Source organism: Elgaria multicarinata, chromosome 5, assembly GCF_023053635.1.
Source record: "Elgaria multicarinata webbii isolate HBS135686 ecotype San Diego chromosome 5, rElgMul1.1.pri, whole genome shotgun sequence".
Classification (NCBI taxonomy): domain Eukaryota; kingdom Metazoa; phylum Chordata; class Lepidosauria; order Squamata; family Anguidae; genus Elgaria; species Elgaria multicarinata.
Window position 1 is genome coordinate 39,712,042 of NC_086175.1, and position 19,602 is coordinate 39,731,643.

The following is a 19,602-nucleotide window of genomic DNA, read 5'->3' on the forward strand; positions in this document are numbered from 1 at the left end:
CTACCTTCCTCTCAAGAAAGACTGACTTACTTTCCCTAGCTGAATCTTTAGGGGAAAACCCTTCAATTGACAACATGGGTGAGAACCTCAAAGTACAATCTAGAACTTTCAAAATGAATACTTCCTGTAAGAATCAAGAACAGCATAGTAAAGCTAAATATCAGGACTATAAAAAGCTTCAAGACAAAGATACTGCTTATAGAAGAACTTCAAACCACAGATCCTCCAGGCATAGACCTAAATCCACAGAACACAAAAAAGTACACACAAATGGTTCATCTAAGCATCCGTGTTACCGCAGTTCAAGTTGGGTTCACGATTCTTCAAACGTTTCCATTGCTTTTGACAATGAAAATACTAATGAGTCAAGACTTTCCCAGCATGATGGTTCTGCATGTACATGTTACCAGCATTTCAAAGGTGATTCTAGTGCAGATTCATATTCTGACTAGAGGAGTAAAGAGTTATTTGTTCTGTTTGATCAGGGGTCCAGAGGCATTCAGTCCTAATCTTTTTACCGTGGTTAATCATGATGAAACCCTTTAGTAACCTGGAGGACCCATGCAATCATGCTAATGAATAATAAAAAGTAGGTTTGATATTAGGTTGCAGGAGTTGCTAATCTAGCCTCTTCGATTTGTGCAATTAAATTAACTTGTGCTTTAAGTGTCATATGTGCTCACCTTCTTTATCAGGCATCAATTCCCATTTTGAAAAAGTGGACTAAACTACAGCACTGCACTTTGCAAGGATGTATAGCTCTTTGCAACATGGAGGTGAGTGCAAAATTGCATGTGCAGTGAGTATTTCAGGTCTTAGATTCATTAATACCATTACGTTGAAGCAAACGATGACTATATTCCACTCATCTACATGCATGTGGTTTGATGAGGAACTGGGCATCTTGGACAGAATGCAGAGATTTAGGTTTGGACTTTTGTTCATTTAAAAAAGACCCTTACTGAGGGGGGGAAACCCCAAATGCTGGGTGCTGGGCCAGTATATACTGTATATATGCAGAAAATCAGTAGTGGTACAAAACACTCCTGGCTCTATAGCGGTCTTCCCCAACCTGGTGCCCTCCAGATGTTTTGCAACTACAACTCCAGGGATTCTTGACCATTGGCCATAATGACTTCAGCTGATGGGAGTTGAAGTCCAAAACATCTGGAGGGCACCCAGTTGAGGAAGGCTGCTCTACAGCTTATACAACTGAAATAATTATGAAGTAGGTCTAAGAAGAACCCAGATAGCAAGCTTTCAGAATGAGCTCATGGTCTGTTGATTCTTGAGTCAGGAACTCCCATGACTGAGATGTAACACATGGTGAATAATCAAGAAGGTGTTGTCCATCCATCTTAGGACCTGGCAGGACAATCAGTCTGGCCTAAGGGATTTGATAATGTGTTCTGAAAAGGTATCAGACAAGCTAAAGAAAAGAAGGCCCTATAAATTCAAAACTAACTTTATTATATAATTCTATCTTATCAAGGACAGGCACTTTTCCAGTTAGAAGAAACAGATAAAATGTTTGAAAGATAATTGTGTTTATTTTCTAAGCTTTTACCTGTGAATATAACAAATGGATAATTGAATGACTTGATATATAGTGACTTCTTTACAAAAATGTTTCCCCCTAACATCTGGACAGCAATATATAAATATTTACAATGGAAAAATAGGCAAGAAAAGAGAAATAAGTAGTCTTCATTATCCAAATTAATTTCTAATACATCAGATTTGAACACAAAATACTTCATTCACATCTATTTCATATTTACATGTTTCATTACTTGAGAGCACTGAGGTTTTAACCTTATTTTTAGGATATTTGTTGTATGTTATTCCTGTTATGTCTCTAATATCTGTTTCTGTATAGCAGTTAAAAATTTTCTGGAAAAATAAATCATTGTTTTGAAAATGTTGAAAACATTAATGTAAGTAATTTTAAGTGACTTTTTTCCCCCACACAGTCAAGTACACCACAACACTGAAAAAGAACTCAGATACAGATTTTCTGACTGGATCCTAACCTGGCAGGTTTGAAACAAAAGTAGTTTCCAAATTGAAATGGACAATTATAATCCTGCCTAGTGTTCAAGGAAACAATACTTTTCTGCAAGTGGATAAGTGACCTGGAGACAAATATAAAATTACAGTGGAATGTGCTTCAAAAGCCCCAACCAAAATAGAATGATTTGTTAATAAATTAAAACAAAATTGTAACAATTTAAACCCATTTAATAATATCAACCATTAAATATAGGAAGTAAGCCTTGTTGCTTTCTGCACTAGTGTTGCACAATCACTTGACTGAAAACAGGTTGCTTGCAATAATGACAAACACCTATTGCATGCCATTTGGTTTTAGTATGCTGACCTTGACTGCCACATCCAACAATGGTTACACTTCAGTGATCCTGGTTACATTCATTGCAGAGTGAATTACGTGTGTGAATTACGTCGCCCTCTAGTGCCCAAGGAGACCCTAAGCCTAGGTTCCCTGGCTTTATAATGTTCATTGAAATCCAATCTAAAGCTAAGAAATCGGAGGCTTTCGTCAGAACTGGTGGTCAGTAACACCAAGAACTGCTGCACGATGCCCTGAAAGAAGAAGAAATCTGTAAGAACTCACAAGCATTAACATTTGAGTGTAATGGAATGAGGGTGTGAATTGTGTCATTGTTCTACAGGAACCCTTAAAAATCCCCCAGTAGGTGACAAGTGGAAACTGGTCTACTGCAAGTGACAGCCAGCTCCTATAATGCTTCATGCCCATCCATGCAAAAGTAATTTGAAAGTTGTTCAAGTCATTCTCGACTTAATGCGGGAAAGACTTCAACAAAGTGGGAGCAGTTAACAACCCAGTGAAATTAGTGCCATGCTGGCCATGAAATTTGTGCTGGCAAGAATGCCTCATGTAGCCGGACACTATTTCATCTATGGTGGGTGAATTCAGACTGAAGTACAATCGTTTACGTCACCACTTTTATATCAGAGGCAACCTCTATGTTGGGCTTGATTACTCCTCTATTCAGGACAAATGTCACATTCTCTAAGGTACCCTAATGGAATCATAAAGTAACTGTACTTTGTCATCTTGCAAATCCTGAATTGGCTTGGATAATGCGGCATTAAAACCATATTTACTTTAAACAGACAAAAGATACCTTCGAGTAGTCCATTAATATAAAAATAATCTTAATCTTAAAATACCTGATAGAAATGGGTAAGTAGTCGCAGTTGTGAGCACATTTTTGGTATTGAATCTTGAAATTCTTTAATCCTTTTCATCTCCTCTTCCTGTTCTGAAGCTGTTACTCCCCATTCACCCTTAAAAACACGAATGTAAGAAAATGGGCTGAGCAGCCAAGATATGTACATCTGCCTTCGGTAAATGAAGCTGCACACGGATTATTTTAGATTAACTAGTAAAACAGAAGCTGCATTCAGACACCACAATAGTCAACGGTGGGTTAATAGTCAACTCATAGTTGGTTATTTTGTGGGAACTCCCCACACAATCAGAGAAATAACCAACTATGAGATGATTGTAAGCAGCTGTGAGTGGATTATTAATCCAGTGCGTTGACTAACTCATTCCTTACCCTCCCTCCTCTTCGTCCCTCCACTATCATCCCTGGCTTCTGAAAATAGTTATGCCAGCTTGAGTAGAGTGGCGGCAGCCACTTTGACTGCTGTTGCCTCGTGACCCTGTAGCTGACAAAAATAACCAATGGTGCCCTCCACACGACACAATAACCAACGATGGTTTAAATAACCCACTTTGCACATGATTAGTTATTTGCATGGGTTATTTCAGCAAAATAACCCTCTATGGGTTAAAAAAAAAACCCGCTACATGACACGATAAGCCACAGTGGGTTAAATAACCCACCATGGATTATTTAACCCATAGTGAGTTATTGGGCCATCTGAGCCCAGTGAGTGAGTCCTGGTTCACACCATGAAACAACTCAAGAGTTTGTTAACCATGATTTGTTTACAAGCAAGCAGGAATGAGCGAGCGCACTAGCTCCTATCTTGTTGCCTGCTTCTGGTGTGCTGAACAAGCCAGGGACACTCTGTCCCTGGGTTGTTCTCTGTGACAACTAAGAACAAACTCTGGGCTTCTCCCGTGACAACCCAGAGAATGGGTTTGCACAACATGCTAACCCACACTCAGTGGTTGAGTGTGGGTGGCTGTTGAATCATGGGTTAGTGCATTGTCTGAATCCAGGATATTTTCTGCCGGGTGACATACTAACCTTGAAGTGTGGTTTATTTTTCTTGAACAAGCCACCTTGAATGCCCATGCTTTGTTTTGGGGTTATTCTTGGAGGCTAATAAGCCACACTGCTTGGTTAACACACACACCCTGGTGGAAAATGTCCTGGGTTCACCCAACACACTAACCCATGATTCAACAGCCACCCACACTCATAAACCCATAGTTCAACAAATAGCCCATGGTTTAACAACAACCCACATTCAACCACTGAATGCAGGTTAACATGTTGTATGAACAGCCCCAGATTGTCAGGTTCAAACACCATAGAGAACAACCCAGGGTGGAGCGTTGCTAGTTTGTGTAGTGCACGAGAAGCAAGTGAGCAGCTGGGAAAGTTGCTCACAACAGGTTAACAAACTGTGGGTTGTTTTATCATGTGAACCAGGTCAGCCTCTTCAGTTTTGGCTGATGATTTCTCAAGCTTAGGAGCCAAGAAATTAATCAGAAGAAATGTTGTAACACAAATCAAGAATTCCATTTGGGGGAGGGGTATCATGTCAAAGGACTAGTAAGCCTACAAGTATATTTCTATGGAGAAATTAAGATTTGAGTTTCTAGCTCATTGTCCATTATTGCCTTCATATATCCCATTATCCAGGTTTAATTTAGATGAAAGTGTAAGGTTGCAATACATTCCTTGGGGTATCCATTGAGCATAGTGGGACTTACATCTGAGTAAACATGCACAGAACTGTGATGTATGCTTCTACTATACACAAAAATTTATCCAATCATTTAGAGGAAAAGGGGATATCGAGTATTTTTTTTTAAAAAAAATAAGCACCCTTTTGTATAGCTGTCTTTCTTAAAGTGTTACTGAAAACTCGCTGTACCTCAAGTTCTCGTTCTTTTTTTCTTTCTTCAAACTGCAACCGTAGCTGTAATTCCTCCAAGGCAGCTCGGTACATTGCATCTTGGGCATTTTGAAACTCAAGAATCTGATCAAAGACAGCTCGAAGCTGGTTGAGAAGCATCTACAAAAAGTTGCAAGATGAAAAGAAAGTCAAAGTACTAAAAATGAAATGTTTAAAAATAAACTAAGGTTTACCAGGCAGGTTCTAAGAAGGTGTTGAAGTTACTAGTGCTGCAAATCCTAAATACTCTTTCAAGGATAAGCCGCATTGAAATTCGTGTACTACACATCACTAAGCAAAGAAGAGGACAGGAAATGTATATATATAAAACGCTAAGGAGACACGTGGCAATGCACTGCACAGAGGTACCGAGCTATGGCGCGCTGGAAGTGCCAAGCTATGAGAAGAACTTTGTATGCTGGAGGTTCCAAGCTACGTGAAGAACTTTGTGTTGCTAAGCAACAGGATATATAAACACAGCAGAGGGAACCATGGCTGGGAGGGAGTGGCTGGGAAGGGGAGGACAGAGAGGAGACTGGGTGGCTCACTGGCACATGCGGAGGCTTCAGTAAGTCCCATGAGTCAGTGGGCAGGCAAGCAGAGGAGAACAGCTGGAAGGGAGTGGCTGGGGGGTGGGGAGTCCAATGGACTCATCCTTGTGCCCAGATTTTCTGGGCATCCATGGAAAAGCCAGAAAGTATGCTACTGAGCAATAATGTACTAGCATACAGATGGTATGCATGAGTTAAGCTAGCACTTCAATAATTTACTTATTTTATCTTAAAGAAGTAATGTTTATACGAAGCGAAAAAGGCTTACTCTTGAGTCAGTGTCCAGCAGACAGCGAGATATAATCGTATCTAAGAAAACTTCATGAGCCGCAATGATGTGATCCAAGTCCTGAGCTTGCTGAACCTTGTTCCATAGTTCATCCCATGAACATTCAAGTACCTATGAAGCAAACAAAAACAATCAGTATCGAGATGCAGTTTCTTTCAGATCTGGTTTTAACACCAACTTCTCTGCCCTATACATCTATGACATAATTAACCTCATGTCCGCAAGAATATTCTTCCTATTTTTAAAAAAAAACAAACAAAATGGATGGTTAAAGGGTACCTCAAATGTAATGTAATACTGCATTTGATGAATGAAATGGACCATTTCTGATGCCAGAACGTGACACTGATGCAGCACCCCAGAAAGCTCTGTAAGAAATCCAAAGAATTTGTATATTAAAAATTAGAATGGAAGTGCTCATCTAACCAGTTTTTTTTAAAAAAATACAAGTGGACTACTACTGCTAGCCTACTCACTTCTTTGAAGGGACAAGACATAAAAGCTGATAACAGGGTTCTCAAAGAAACGGGAAACAAAATACTATATGTGGAGTATGATCTTTTTAATTCCAGTACATTCCTGCCACAAATGTTTACGTTCAGCACTGTATCTGACTATGGTTAATATGGCCCTACCACAGAACACACACTATAATCCATGACCAAAGAAGAAAATGAGGTTAATACTATAGGTTATACCACTCTGGAGATTTTGTACAAAGCAAGATTCCTTAATAAAAAGGAGTTAGAACATGGAATAGATGGTCTATTAGGAAGGCAGAACCACAAGAGCCAATAGGTAAGAAATGACTCCTCAAAATACTCCCATATTCTACTTCTACTCTACATTATAGGAAAAGATATCTCATTTAATCTAGCTGTAAACTAGATTTTTCCCAATTTAGGGCAATGCCCAATTTTGTACTGGATTACAAGAGAAGAACTCTTCAAAATGAATGCAGCAAACAAACAGACTGAAGACACATGGAGCCAGAATAAGGATTACACAGCTACCTATGAAAAACGTTTCATTCCAGTTGACTAGTCAGAAACATCCAAAAAAAAATATCACCATTTATACTCATAATGGCTTCACCCTTCCAACGGAAAGGGCTACAAAGCAAGAAAAATAGATTAAATGAAGAGGAAAAAAACATTTTCAAAATATTCATACTGGTCATTTCCCACTTAAATAAAAACTCTTACTGCTCACCAAAACATTCTACAAAGACCATATAACACTGGTCTTAAAAGAATTGCATTGGCTGCTTGTATGCTTCTGGTCGGAATTCAAGGTGCTGGCAATGACATCCAAAGCCGTAAATGGCTTGGGACCTCGATACTTGAGGGAGCGCCTCTCCCTATATTTGCCTGCCCCAGATTTGAGATCTGTTGGAGGAGCCCTCCTCTGCATTCCACTAATGTGAGACATACATTATGAGGGGATGTCGGAGAGGGCTTTCTCTGTTGTGGCAGCCCAGTTGTGGAATGCCTTCCCCTTGGAGGCCTGACTGGCGCCGACACTGGCTTCATTTTGGCGCCAAGTTAAAACATGGCTTTTTATCAAAGCCTTCAAGAGCTACATTCTCCACGCTTATACAGAGTTTTAATTGATTTAATTGTTTTATTGCTTTTTTTAAAAAAAAAACTGGTTTTAATTTATTAACGATTTAATACATTTTTAGCTATGTAAATTATTTATGTTTATATTGTTCGTATTTTATCTGTACACCGCTCTGAGATCCCGGTGATAATAAGGCGGGATACAAATGTTTTAATAAATAAAATTAAATAAATAATACTTTACATAATATGCTTTCAAATCAGAAAGTTTTATTAGTCACACAAAGCTCATCTATTGCATAGAAAAAGTATCCCTGGCTCAGTACTTTTACTTTACAGATAAACTAGGGCTGCAATCCTAACATTCAGCAGGGTTTACTTCTGAGCAATCATACATAGAATCAGCCTGCATGCTTATTAGCATGCTGATGCCATAGAATGTGCAATATTTCAGGGTCCTGAACTAAACTTCATATAGAAGAGGAAGAGCTGATCCCAGCTGTGGCAACCTTCAATCTGGCAACAGTAGATTACAAATCATGGATTATAGTCAACACAGATTGCTGGAAAAGCTGCGGAAAAGAAGGAATATTTCTGACCTGAAGCTCAATTTTGATGGGATTTTCTTTTAATCAATGTCCTTGTACTTAACCCCATGTTCTAATTTTTCCTTCTACAACCAGTTCTAAAAGAGAGGTGGAGAACCCTGCCCTCCTTCTGCCCACAGGCTGCTGGGAAAGGAACAGATCTTCCTTGCTGGAGGCCTGATCTGATGATTTGCAGAGGGCTTCTGAAATTAGGCTGAGGGCCACAAGTTGTTCACCCCAGCCCTAAAAGTTACTGTGGAACCAGAATGGCTACTTACATGAATTGCTGGAATAATGATCTGAAAAGCAACCACACTGAGTTACTGTGGTTAGAATGACAAGCCTTTCCTTTATATGCCTTAGTATTTTCCTTTTCATCCTATCTTGTTTTTAATAAGGCTGTATAAAATATACAAAAGGAGGCATTTTCGCCCCAGGCCCATAATCACCCGTGGTTATACAGGGATCTTTATGCATGTCCAATGGCCACATTCTAACCCTTGAGCCATCCTGTTGTGCATTAGCATCGATATGTAAAAATCGTATTGGGTATCCTGCCTAGTGGTTTCCAGTAGCTATTTATGTTCAACATTGGAAGGCAGAGCCTGCCTCTCCGGTGCATGATCCTCAGAGATTACAAAACTCTTTTGGGAGAGCTTCGCTAAAACGCTTAGGCCAAATTTTGTGGGGAAAGCAGATAAGGCATCGTCAGTCAAGGGTACTCAAGTGCGGAACAAGCTTCAAGAGGAGATAAGACCATGCCAAAGCATCCCTGTTTGCACAGCATGTTACAAAACACACCTGTTTGCCATAGCCTACCTGTGATGGGGAGAGGCCAAAGAATTCTTAACTATTTGATGCTCCTGCACTCTTACATAAACATATAAAACTTGAGAGAAAAGAAGAAGAGCCACCAAATCTGGTATAAAAGGCATCCTATGTGAAATACGATGTCCTGAAACAGTGCAAGACAGAACCACCAGAAGCAGAACTAAGTAGCGTATTGGAACATGTTCAGAGCCAAGACCAATTTCTATTCTTCCGTGGGGCTTCATGACCCACCCCAGTACTATCACGGTAAAGAGCCAGGTTAAACAGTAGTACTAAGAACTTTAAAGTTGCTGAAGCAAAGAACAGAGAAACTTCATTAATATAGCCAGAAAGCAATTGAGTAAAAGTTTTGTATTCTTTGAAACTTTAAAGTTACAAAATCTTGGTGGATTATTTTAAATCACTACCTAGTAGTTAGTTGTCATATTTTTCATCTTCTTTTCAGGAAGATCCAACAGTAACACAAACATGCACACTGCAAATGTTATGCGACGCTACAAGATTCAAACGTTGTGCGATGCTACAAGAGTCATTCTGGCAATCCTATGAGCTCCCATGCTTGGGACACAGAGCACCAGTTCACACAGGACAACAGTCCATGGGCTGTCGTGGACAAGTAGGCCATTTCCGCTTTTACCCAGGAACTCATGATCAGCTTCTTCGTAGGTTGTTGAGTGTGTTCACTGAACCTGGACTGCTGGGTTGTTTACGAGCTAAACAACCCAGTGGTTAACCTAACAACAAAGAGCAGCTTTCTTCATTCTGAATCAGGCAATGCACATGGTCTTCAGGGGCTTCCTGTACAGCTTGTTGTGGGCACACTGGCCTCCCCAGTTCCCCACCCCTCCTGCTGTGGGGAAGCCCCCGCTCTGGTTTACAAACCAACAGGATTGAAAATGGAAGGCAGATTTAAAAGCCTTAGTGCCCCATAGCATTCCCCAAAAAATGTCTACTGTAAAACGTGTTTACTGTAATTAATGTATGTTTGAATGTATACATTAACTCCAGACACATGGCCCAAGGGAAGGGTTTAGAGAGAGTGTGAGGACTGTTTAGCCTTGCCTAAGCTTTAGCTCATTCTGTTTAGGAAGCGGTTCATATAATTATATGAGGTTCATATCATTATCTCTCTTGATGACTATCACCATAAGAAATAAAAGAGAAATTGTTCAGGGTAAGTTCAGGGATTGCACAATTCCCATGCTCCCAAGTCCTGGGGCGTTCCCTGAGCTGTGTGCTTCATGGGCCAAGAGCTCAGGGACTGTACAGTTTGAAACCAGTCTTTGGAGGCTCACTCACATTTCTGTCTGAGCTAATGATTAGTGTCCAGGGCTTGGGTGAAGAATATATGAAAAGTTATGGGGCAGTTGAATACATTATGAGTCCGTAGAGAACACTCAGAAAACAGACAAACCTTTTCTGAACATTTCACTGAGATGGCTTGACTGGAATCAGCCCAGTATTTACAAGTGAGAGAATTCATCTTTCACTCATAAATACAGAGAGAATTAGGCTGAGGTTCATCTAATTATCTCTCTTGATGACTATCACCATTAGAAATAAAAGAGAACCACATTCAAAATCTTCCCCTTGCAATTTTTAATTGATAAAACCATTTCACTATTATTGATTTTAAAGAGCCAATTATCCATTGTCTAATTTTACCAAAACCTGGCAATCACCTGCTTGGCAGCTTAGAAACAGAAAGGTTAACAATTTTCAGTGAATCTTAAGAAGTTTATGCTCCCTATATGAAGAAGCATTACGTAAGATAAACTAGGGATTTGTTTTTATATGATCTTTGATTAACTTTTAGCTGTATTCCAGCACCATGTCAAGCAGGAACAGCCATACTATTGATGGCTGACGTTCACCTGAGCTTCAACAGAAACTGTATACTCACCTCTCAGCAGCTCTTCGTAACTAAGTTTACATAACGGTGATTCAACTCACAGATCAAGTTGCCCCTCAGAATTCCTAACACATGAGTGACTCATTAATTCAAATTCTGTAAAATCTCTAGATGTGTTTATTTACAACTTATGTAAATTCAGTATGAAATTCAGGTGACTTTTGCTCTCATTTTGTTTTAGTTAACAGTTCTTTAGTATTATCTAGAATGTTCACAACTCTAAAATGCCCTTCTTTTTGTCCCATTCCAATATATTTCACAAAACCAGCCTTCCCCAGGCTGGTATCATCCAGATGATTTCAAACCCAGCAGCCCCAGCCAGCATGGCCAATTTTCAGGGATGCTGAGGGTTGGTGCAAAACATCCAGAGGGCACCAGGTTGGGGGAGGCTGCCGGAGATCTTTATTATCTCACAGTCCATTCTTGTATACATCTACTCAGAATTAAGTCCCATTGAGTCCAATGGATGTTTCTCCTAGGTAAATGGGCACTGGATTGCAGCCTGGGAGAGCTGGAAGTAGTGGGGAATTCTCACTACTTGGACTTCTATTTCACTATTTAGTGAAAATATGGACTTCTATGCTTTCCACACCTGAATTGTTGAGAGAGTAGCTAGATTAGAGGCAGTGTCTCTCAAAGAGCCATCTTCTATGATAAGATTTTTTAAAAATATATTAATTAATGAAACTATTTATATCCCACCTTTCTGGAAATCCGAGGTGGCTAACATTATTAAATAAAAACAACTATAAAATAAGACGTGGACAAAATTCAATTCACACAAGCAAGAACATGTAAATAGTTCTATGGAAGAGCAGGAGTACAACCTAATCGGAAGACTAATATGATGTTGCATTTCGCACAAGCACAATTCTTTATAAAACGGGCCAAAAAAACTACTTTACACCTCCCTGGTACACTATGGGCTCTTAAACTCTGGCATTTAGAACTGCACTGGTCAATAACAAACTGCAATGTTCTATTGCCCCCTCAAGGCTGTTTCAGAAATTTCACTGATCCTTACGAAACCCATTTTATAAAACTCCTCTATGATTAAGCAGACTTCTCCACTGAAACTCTTTCATTAAAAAAAGGGGGGATTCACTGCATAAAAAATAGTACTGAGTTTCTGGTCACGCCATGAAGCTGCAGCCCACCTCTGCCTTGTACTGCCAAGCAGTGACTGCTCCCAAAGTCAGGAGCAACCCTTCTGACAATCCTTGGCCAAATGGACCAGACGTGGGCATCTGACCAGGCAGGCCAGAGAAAGTCTTTTTCTCCTCACAGCAGAGAACTTTCTATCAGTCAACAACCGCCATGACCAGACAGCTGGAAAGCTTACTGGCCAGTGTCTTTGAAAGGTGGACTGGAGAGCATGTAGGTTGGCAATTTATCTCATTTATGAGAAACCTTGAGCTAGAAGATTCATATTTGCAAGAGACAGCATGAAAGCCAGAGCCCAATCTAACCCCCACTCACAGCTGAGGTGAGATTTGAATTAACTCATGATGAGCCGCAGTGCTTGCCGGGCAACATGTTGAATATACAAGCCCCAATGGGGCTGTGGTGTGTCTTGCGAACTCAGCCGTCGGGGTTTCTGCGAGGGTTAAACAACCCTCACAAAACCCCACAACAAACCAACATGCCATTACCCTACTGAGGATTTCATATTCAAAGCACCCAGCATGTACTGTGGGTTAAATTACCCCCAGTGAGCCCGGCATGTCATGCAAACTGGGTTAATGAGTAAAGCAGCCCTACCAAGGTTTGAAGAGAGACACTTACCAAGCAATACTATACTTCTACTAAGAAGTAAGGCCCACTGAGATCAATTGGGTTTACTCCCAGGTAAGTGTGCACAGGTTTACAGCTTCAATCCCGGTATAAACCAAAATGCCTTCTCAACACAAGCTCAGAGGATAAGGCAGTGGGATAAAAAACCAACGCCATGGTACATTGCACTCACAATAGCATCACTTCTGAGATTCGGGAAGAAACAATATCCCTCTACCCAGCATTAGGAACATACCAACTGTTCAAGAAAAGTATAGTCAGTTAAAGAAGGATTCAGGAGGGAACTACAAAAATGAGAAAGGATCTAGAAAACAAAGCAGATGAGGAAAGGGAACATTAAAAAGATTTCCTAGAAAATATTCCAAGAATATGTTAAGTTTCTGTTGGAAGATAAGTCCTCAAGAATAACTTTGGCTGTTGCTAAATTTCTTACAGTGGCGGCCAGGATTAGAGCTCTCTATGTATTAGACATACGTTCTAATGATTTCATGTTTGATTCTTGTTTTTTGTTTTTTTCATTCAATAAAGAAGTATGTATGTAAGAAAAAAATTGCAAGCATTAGAAATATTTAAAAGAAAGAATACAAACAAGGGGGGGAGGAGGGGAAGCACATATTGGGAGGCACCTTACAAAAAAACAATTGTTTTAACTATACACGTCTAGTTAGTTTGTAGCAAAACTCCCAAGTATTCCACAATTCTATGCTCACGCTATTCAAGCATGAAATGCGGACTTCCTCAGCATCAAGCTCGAAAAAGCAAGGCAGCTTGACAGAACTGATCTCTCGCCTCTCTTCAGCCTCAGACCTGGAGTGCCACAGAAGGCAGCCACCACCTGCTCCCCTGTCAGCCTCAGTTAGCAATTGTGCCTCTGTCCTTTCATTTTTAATCTCCAAAAATACAGCTCCGTACTCCAAGTAAACAAAGTATGTTAAGATAGTAAAAACTACAGTGCTGGCTCAGCACCATCACTGAAGTAGTCATTTAGACTACGACTACTACTAAATTTACCCTGCGCGTAAAAGTCAGAAGCCAGCCAATGAAATGGGTGTAGGATTTTTGTGTCAATGACATTATACAACATCTGTGCTTCAGCTTTCTCCCAACTGTTATGATAAAAGTTAAATGGCGGAGTAGGGGCAATCAAAATGGCAGAGCAGTGGCAGCTAAGAGCCCATATATCAAAACTTTCATATAGTCAAGGCCTTCAAAGACAACTTCCATTCACTTGTATGTAGTCAAGAAGAGCAGCTAGTTTTGACTGAACTCCCAACGCACACTTTTCTATATATTTTAAATTCTATTCCTTTTCATGAGCTGCCTGAGAGCTGGACTAGATCTGCTGAAGGCACGCACCATACTGGAGCATTAACAGTACCAAAAGGTTTGTCCAGCATGCAAAGTAACCTAAAGAGCTACGGCCTGAGCACAGGGGGTTGTGTAAATATGCCTTGGGGCCATTCTCTTACCTGGCATATTTTTTAGAAGCTTTGCATTGCACATATGTCCCTTCCAGATATCTGTGAGAATATATTCCATCCGTTTTGCCCTCCACAGGAAGTTGAACACCCTCAGGTAATGGCTCATGCACTCCCGTGTAAACACCTGAAAGCAAGATCAAGATGCAGACTTAAAATATTGTCATCACTTTTAACAGCCAAGTGCGGCTGCTGCTTCCAGTATTTCTGTTTGGGTTAAGAGATTTTGAGGACAAAGATTTAAGCAAGGTCCAGTCCAGCAACATCAAAATTAAGAGGACGCCCATAACAGTATAAAAGGAGCTCTCCATGAGCGTTTATGCACAACAAATACTAGGGAAGCACCAGTGGCAGAGATCATACTTTGCACATAGGAAGTTTCAGGTTCAATCACTAATATTACTAGTAAATTAAAGAGTTCAATTATTTCAGCAACCCTAGAACTGCACCCCATGGTTCTTGGAGGACACCTCACCACAGCATTTAGGGCTGCCAAACCAAAGCTGGTGCCCTCCAGATGTTTTGGCCTTCAATTCCCATCCGCCCCAACCAACATGGGCAATAGTCAGGAACACTGGGAGTTGTAGTTCAGAACATCTGGATGGCACCAAATTGGGAAAGGCTGATCTAGGGCCTAAACTTTAATCCGTTCACAAAAAATCAACCAGGCTGCATCTATACACGTCATGGTCTGTGTGCATAAAGGACAGTGCAAACCTTTTACTACACACAGAGATGTTGGGGACATAGAAAGGGTGGAGCCTGTAACTGCAATCATGGTTAGCTTCATACAAGGGCAGCCACTGTGTAACAGTCTCAGGACCAATTCTAACTGGATGGGGAGAGGGAAGAAGAGACCCATTCAATCATCCCCCTCCCTAATTTTTGGACATTACCTCCTCACTAGAAATAATTACAGGATTAAAAATTTAACCTAACCGGGTCTTACTGATTAGAGAAGTGGCCTTTATGTTATGGTATATGGTTGAGATGCAGCTGTCATGATCAAGTTCAAGTACAGCTACATCCTCCTTTCACTTGGATCTTCACTATCCAAAACCAGCAATGCTTTAAATCTTGTTGGAATTAAACACTTCCCCTCATTAATGTCAACACCTCATATACAACGTTTTTTTTAAAAAAAAAATACATCTACCTTCTTCTGAAAACTCAATAAATTAAAGAGAAACCACTTGCTAAAATTAGGGGCCTATTTTGGTTGTGATTACCTTGAAACAAAATTTTAGAAAAGGAAGCCAGAACTGCTAAATTGGTTCTCATCTGTCTCCATAGGTAAGGCAAGGTAAAGCACAGCACCAAGAATCAAATCCATATCCTATGAATTCGCTACTACAGGATGTAGTGATGGCCACTAAATAGAATGGCTTTAAAAGGAGATTGGACAAACACATGGAAAATACGGCTATCAATGGCTACTAGACTTGATGGTGATATGCAACCTCCCAATAATGGAGGCAGTATGCCTATGTATACCAGTTGCTGTAGAACATGAGGGTGCTATTGCATTCATGTCCTACTTGTGAGTTTCCCACAGGCAGCTGAATGGTCACTGTGTGAATGGAATGCTGGACTAACAGATCCTTAGTTAGATCCAGCATGGCTCTTCTTAAGTTCTTATGGCACACTGTTTGGCTACTAGCACAAATTCTTACATTTCCAAACCAAACATTCTGCATTTCCTTGATACTATAGCAAAGTGGGTGGGAAATCTTAATCAGAAAGTTTATTTAGATGTATAAATTGTTAAGATTCAAAGCAATCTTCCAAAACTCATTCAACTTCACAACATTCCTGAGAAGCTGTTTTATCAACTGGAAACTGAGGCTGAGAGAGTGACTTGCCCAAGGCCGCTCAATAAGTCTATGGATGAAGTTATTTTGAACCCAGTGTCCCATGCACAAAACTGAAGTCACTGGGCTGCATCAATTCATTCCGCTTAACTTTCGCTACAATCCAAATTCTACTGGTTATACAGTTGTGTTGACTCTCTTTAACTAGCGTGTATGTGCAATAAAAATACTCTATTGCATAGAATAGATCTACTGATGTTAGAAACCTCTTTCACTACTCTTTACTCCAATACCTGAAAAGCTTATTTTAACAAAAGGAAGGAACATGAAATGGTTAATAATATGCAAGACAGATTAAATATAAAGAAACCAGTTACACAGCTCTGCAACTACTTACAGTTTACTGGGAGGATGCAGAATATGAAAAATGAATTAACAAATTAGAAAACGGAGATATTATCTCCCATTCACGAAACTATAGATAGCAATACCTTCTGGTCAAACTCCCACTTTTGACACCATGTTCAGAAAGCACTGCTATTCTTTACATATATTAAAAGCATTTTGAATAATGGTGCTGCTATTTTCTCATCTGTTTTAATGAATACTACATATCAGATTTTATTTAAAGAGTACAAATAGGTTCCCCTAAAATACATTTTACAGTTCTTGCAAATTATCCCAAATTAGTTGCTACAGTTTCAGAATAATGGATGAAAATGAAAATCCATTTATTAAGTACTTTCTAAAATCCCCGACAGAACAAATGAATTATTTATTTCAAATAATGAAAGTCTTAAAATGTAGCATTTTAAACACTCATTAATAATTTAGGAAAATTGAGATTTTGGCTGTACTCTTAATACAATGGGTACATCCAAGATACAAAGCAGTCTCTTTAATCATGCATTTCTAAAATGTACAAAGGCTATTTTAATAACAAAGTATTTAGTGAACTAAGTGGGGGTGGGGGGGAGAAATCGACAAACTTAAATATATATATATATATATCCTTACCGTTGCAATTGGCCCATCAACATGATAGTCTAAGCTGAAAACATCCCAACCTGTATCGCCAGGAGATACCTTTCAAAAAATAATATCTGCATTTAACCAAATTGTATACATTACATTGTTTTTTTGACCATTTTCCAAAGGCTAATTATAACCTAGCAATTAGAAATGACACCACTCAAATGTTACTTCATCAATCCATAATGGTGCAGGTCTCAAGGCAGGGGAATGACCACATTTATCAGCACACATGGTAAGGGAGATCCTGTACGCTGTCTCTGACTATGGGCATTCTACATTAAGTAAGCAGAGAGGGGCACACATGATCCTGAGAAAGTTAAACCCTCTCTGAATGCTCAGTTGAATAGCATAGCACCTTAACAGACCCTTCAAAGGGTCAGGATAAATTCAGCAGTGCTATAATTTCAGGCCACAGTCCAACACAGAGTTAAGCACACTTAAAGCCCATTAAAATCAGATGGCTTAAGCATGCTTAACTCTATTTTGGATTGTGGCCTTAGTTTTTATTATTATACATAGACTGGCTACTATCTACAAGTGACTAACGAGTAACATTTAACCCAAGCTCATTTTTGGCAAAATAAGAACAAGTTGCTTGCCAGTATTCTCCGAGTGGTCAACTACACAATGACACATATGGGCTCTTCACCTGTGCAGGGTCCCATTCAAGAACCTTCTATAGCTGAGGAATTTGGGCAGGAACCCTCCCGCACCATCCCACTGCCGGTGTGTTCCCACCTCTTCTCTTTCAACTCCTGTTTTAGCAGTCTCATTGGGAATCTTCTTTGGTGTTCTTGACCTTGGAGTTGCAAACTGCCAAACAGGTATGTCCTGGGAGCAGCTTTTCCTCTGGGAGAAGGTAGGCAGCGTGTTTGAACGCCTTCCGGAGGATAAGCACGAGCTTGCTCAAGTCTTCCAAGGCAAGGCAATTGGTTTGTCCCAGCAACAGATCAACACTTCCTGCCATACGATGATTCAAAGGTGATGGCCGGACTCATCACGATCCTCTGATACGTGTGGCTGAGGTCAGCAGGATTTTTACAAGAAGCATGGTCCCACATCAAAGACTTGCCTTTCCATGGTGATGGTCTTTTTAATGCAAAGACTGATGATGCAAAGGATACTGTTCTACCCAAGAACAGTGCTTGGGCAACAGCCCCCCTCTGTATTGTCCTTGCCAGTGGTTTAGGAATCCTGCTATAGACAATCCTCACACTCACCCACTGGGCAATCATTTAAGTCACCCTCCACTCAGGGCTCTAAATGCTTCTTCCAATCATCCAAATTCTGCAAAACGTGTAGGAAACCTAATAAGAATAGTCTTTGACTTCCTTTGGACACCTACCTCCTAAGATACCCACTTGTCTCCTTTTTGGCACCCATATTCTTCCTTATCTTCCAGACTGGTGAGACATAACATCCAACTTGAGTTCTGCCCATCATCCAAGGAGGTTACAGGATCAAGGTAGACTCCCTTCCGTGCAAAGTCCAGGTCACAATCCCTTCTGTTGCTCTACTCAAAGAAGTTCAGAAGCTCTTCGAGAAAGGAGCTATAGAAATAGTTTTGAACTAGGACACTTGGTGTGATTTCCATTTTTGGTACTTCATGCTGCTAAAACCGCACAGGATCTCTGCCGAATTCTGGACCTCAGAAAGGTGAACCCCTATATATCATTCCCAAATTCTTTCAGATCGCCATGCTCTCCAATATCCTTTCCTTGCTCTGGAAGGGCAACTGGTTTGTGTCACTGGACCTGAAGGATGCCTATTTTTATATAGCCATCATAGAATTGCATATAGCAATCACCATCATTTCCTTCATTTTGCAATAGGCAAAGATGTCTTCCACTTCTGGGAGCTGCCACTCAATCTAGGGATGATGCCTAGAGTATTTACCAAATACAAGGCTGTGGTTGCAGTCAACCTTCATCTGCGTGGTATTTCCATCTATTATATAGAAATTTGCCTTCTTCTAGCACAGACTGAAAAGAATCTTGCATGCTACATCCACTGCATATTACCTGTTTCACAGCCTAGGTCACTGGATCACTACTAAAAAGACCCATATGTGCCCTGGCATTTTCTTCCCCTCCTTATTGTTTTACTATGATTTTATCAGATTGTAAGCCTATGTGGCAGGGCCTTGCTATTTACTGTTTTACTCTGTACAGCACCATGTACATTGATGGTGCTATATAAATAAATAATAATAATAATCCCATTCATTGGAGTGATTCTGGATTCCACCATGTGTCGAGCCTATCTGCCAGGCAACCATGTACCTTGCTTCCAAGATCTCTCAAATGTGGGAGCCTACTGCTGCTTCAGTCCAGAGACATCTCTGTCTCACAGCAGCTACTACCACAGTTTTGAGTTTTGTCCAACTTTGAATGCAGTCACTCCAGAATTGATTCATTCGGTCCCTTAACCCGGAGAGGGGTCCTAGACGGACATGTTTTCCTCTACTACAGACCATTGCTTCTCCCTTCTCTGGTGGACTGTCAGCTCCTAACTTCAAATTGGCATCCCATTCCAACAGCCCTCACCTTCCCAGATAACCCAGAATAGACTGGGGACCATATTGTGGTACTCTCCAAGTACTGGGAT

The 19,602-nt window shown here is 40.3% G+C and overlaps 1 protein-coding gene across 1 annotated transcript in view; it reads right to left on the minus strand.

The window, feature by feature from the left end:
- Positions 1-1,530: 1,530 nt before the first annotated feature.
- TUBGCP3 (tubulin gamma complex component 3) overlaps positions 1,531-19,602 on the minus strand; it is a 56,561-nt gene continuing 38,489 nt past the window's right edge. The window contains exons 16-22 of the mRNA XM_063126167.1: positions 16,978-17,046; positions 14,141-14,276; positions 6,265-6,353; positions 5,965-6,096; positions 5,125-5,265; positions 3,217-3,333; positions 1,531-2,604 (exon numbers count right to left, since the gene is read on the minus strand). Of these exons, the coding sequence (XP_062982237.1) occupies positions 2,446-2,604; positions 3,217-3,333; positions 5,125-5,265; positions 5,965-6,096; positions 6,265-6,353; positions 14,141-14,276; positions 16,978-17,046 (843 nt within the window). The 3' untranslated portion in view covers positions 1,531-2,445. The remainder of the gene's footprint in view (positions 2,605-3,216; positions 3,334-5,124; positions 5,266-5,964; positions 6,097-6,264; positions 6,354-14,140; positions 14,277-16,977; positions 17,047-19,602) is intronic.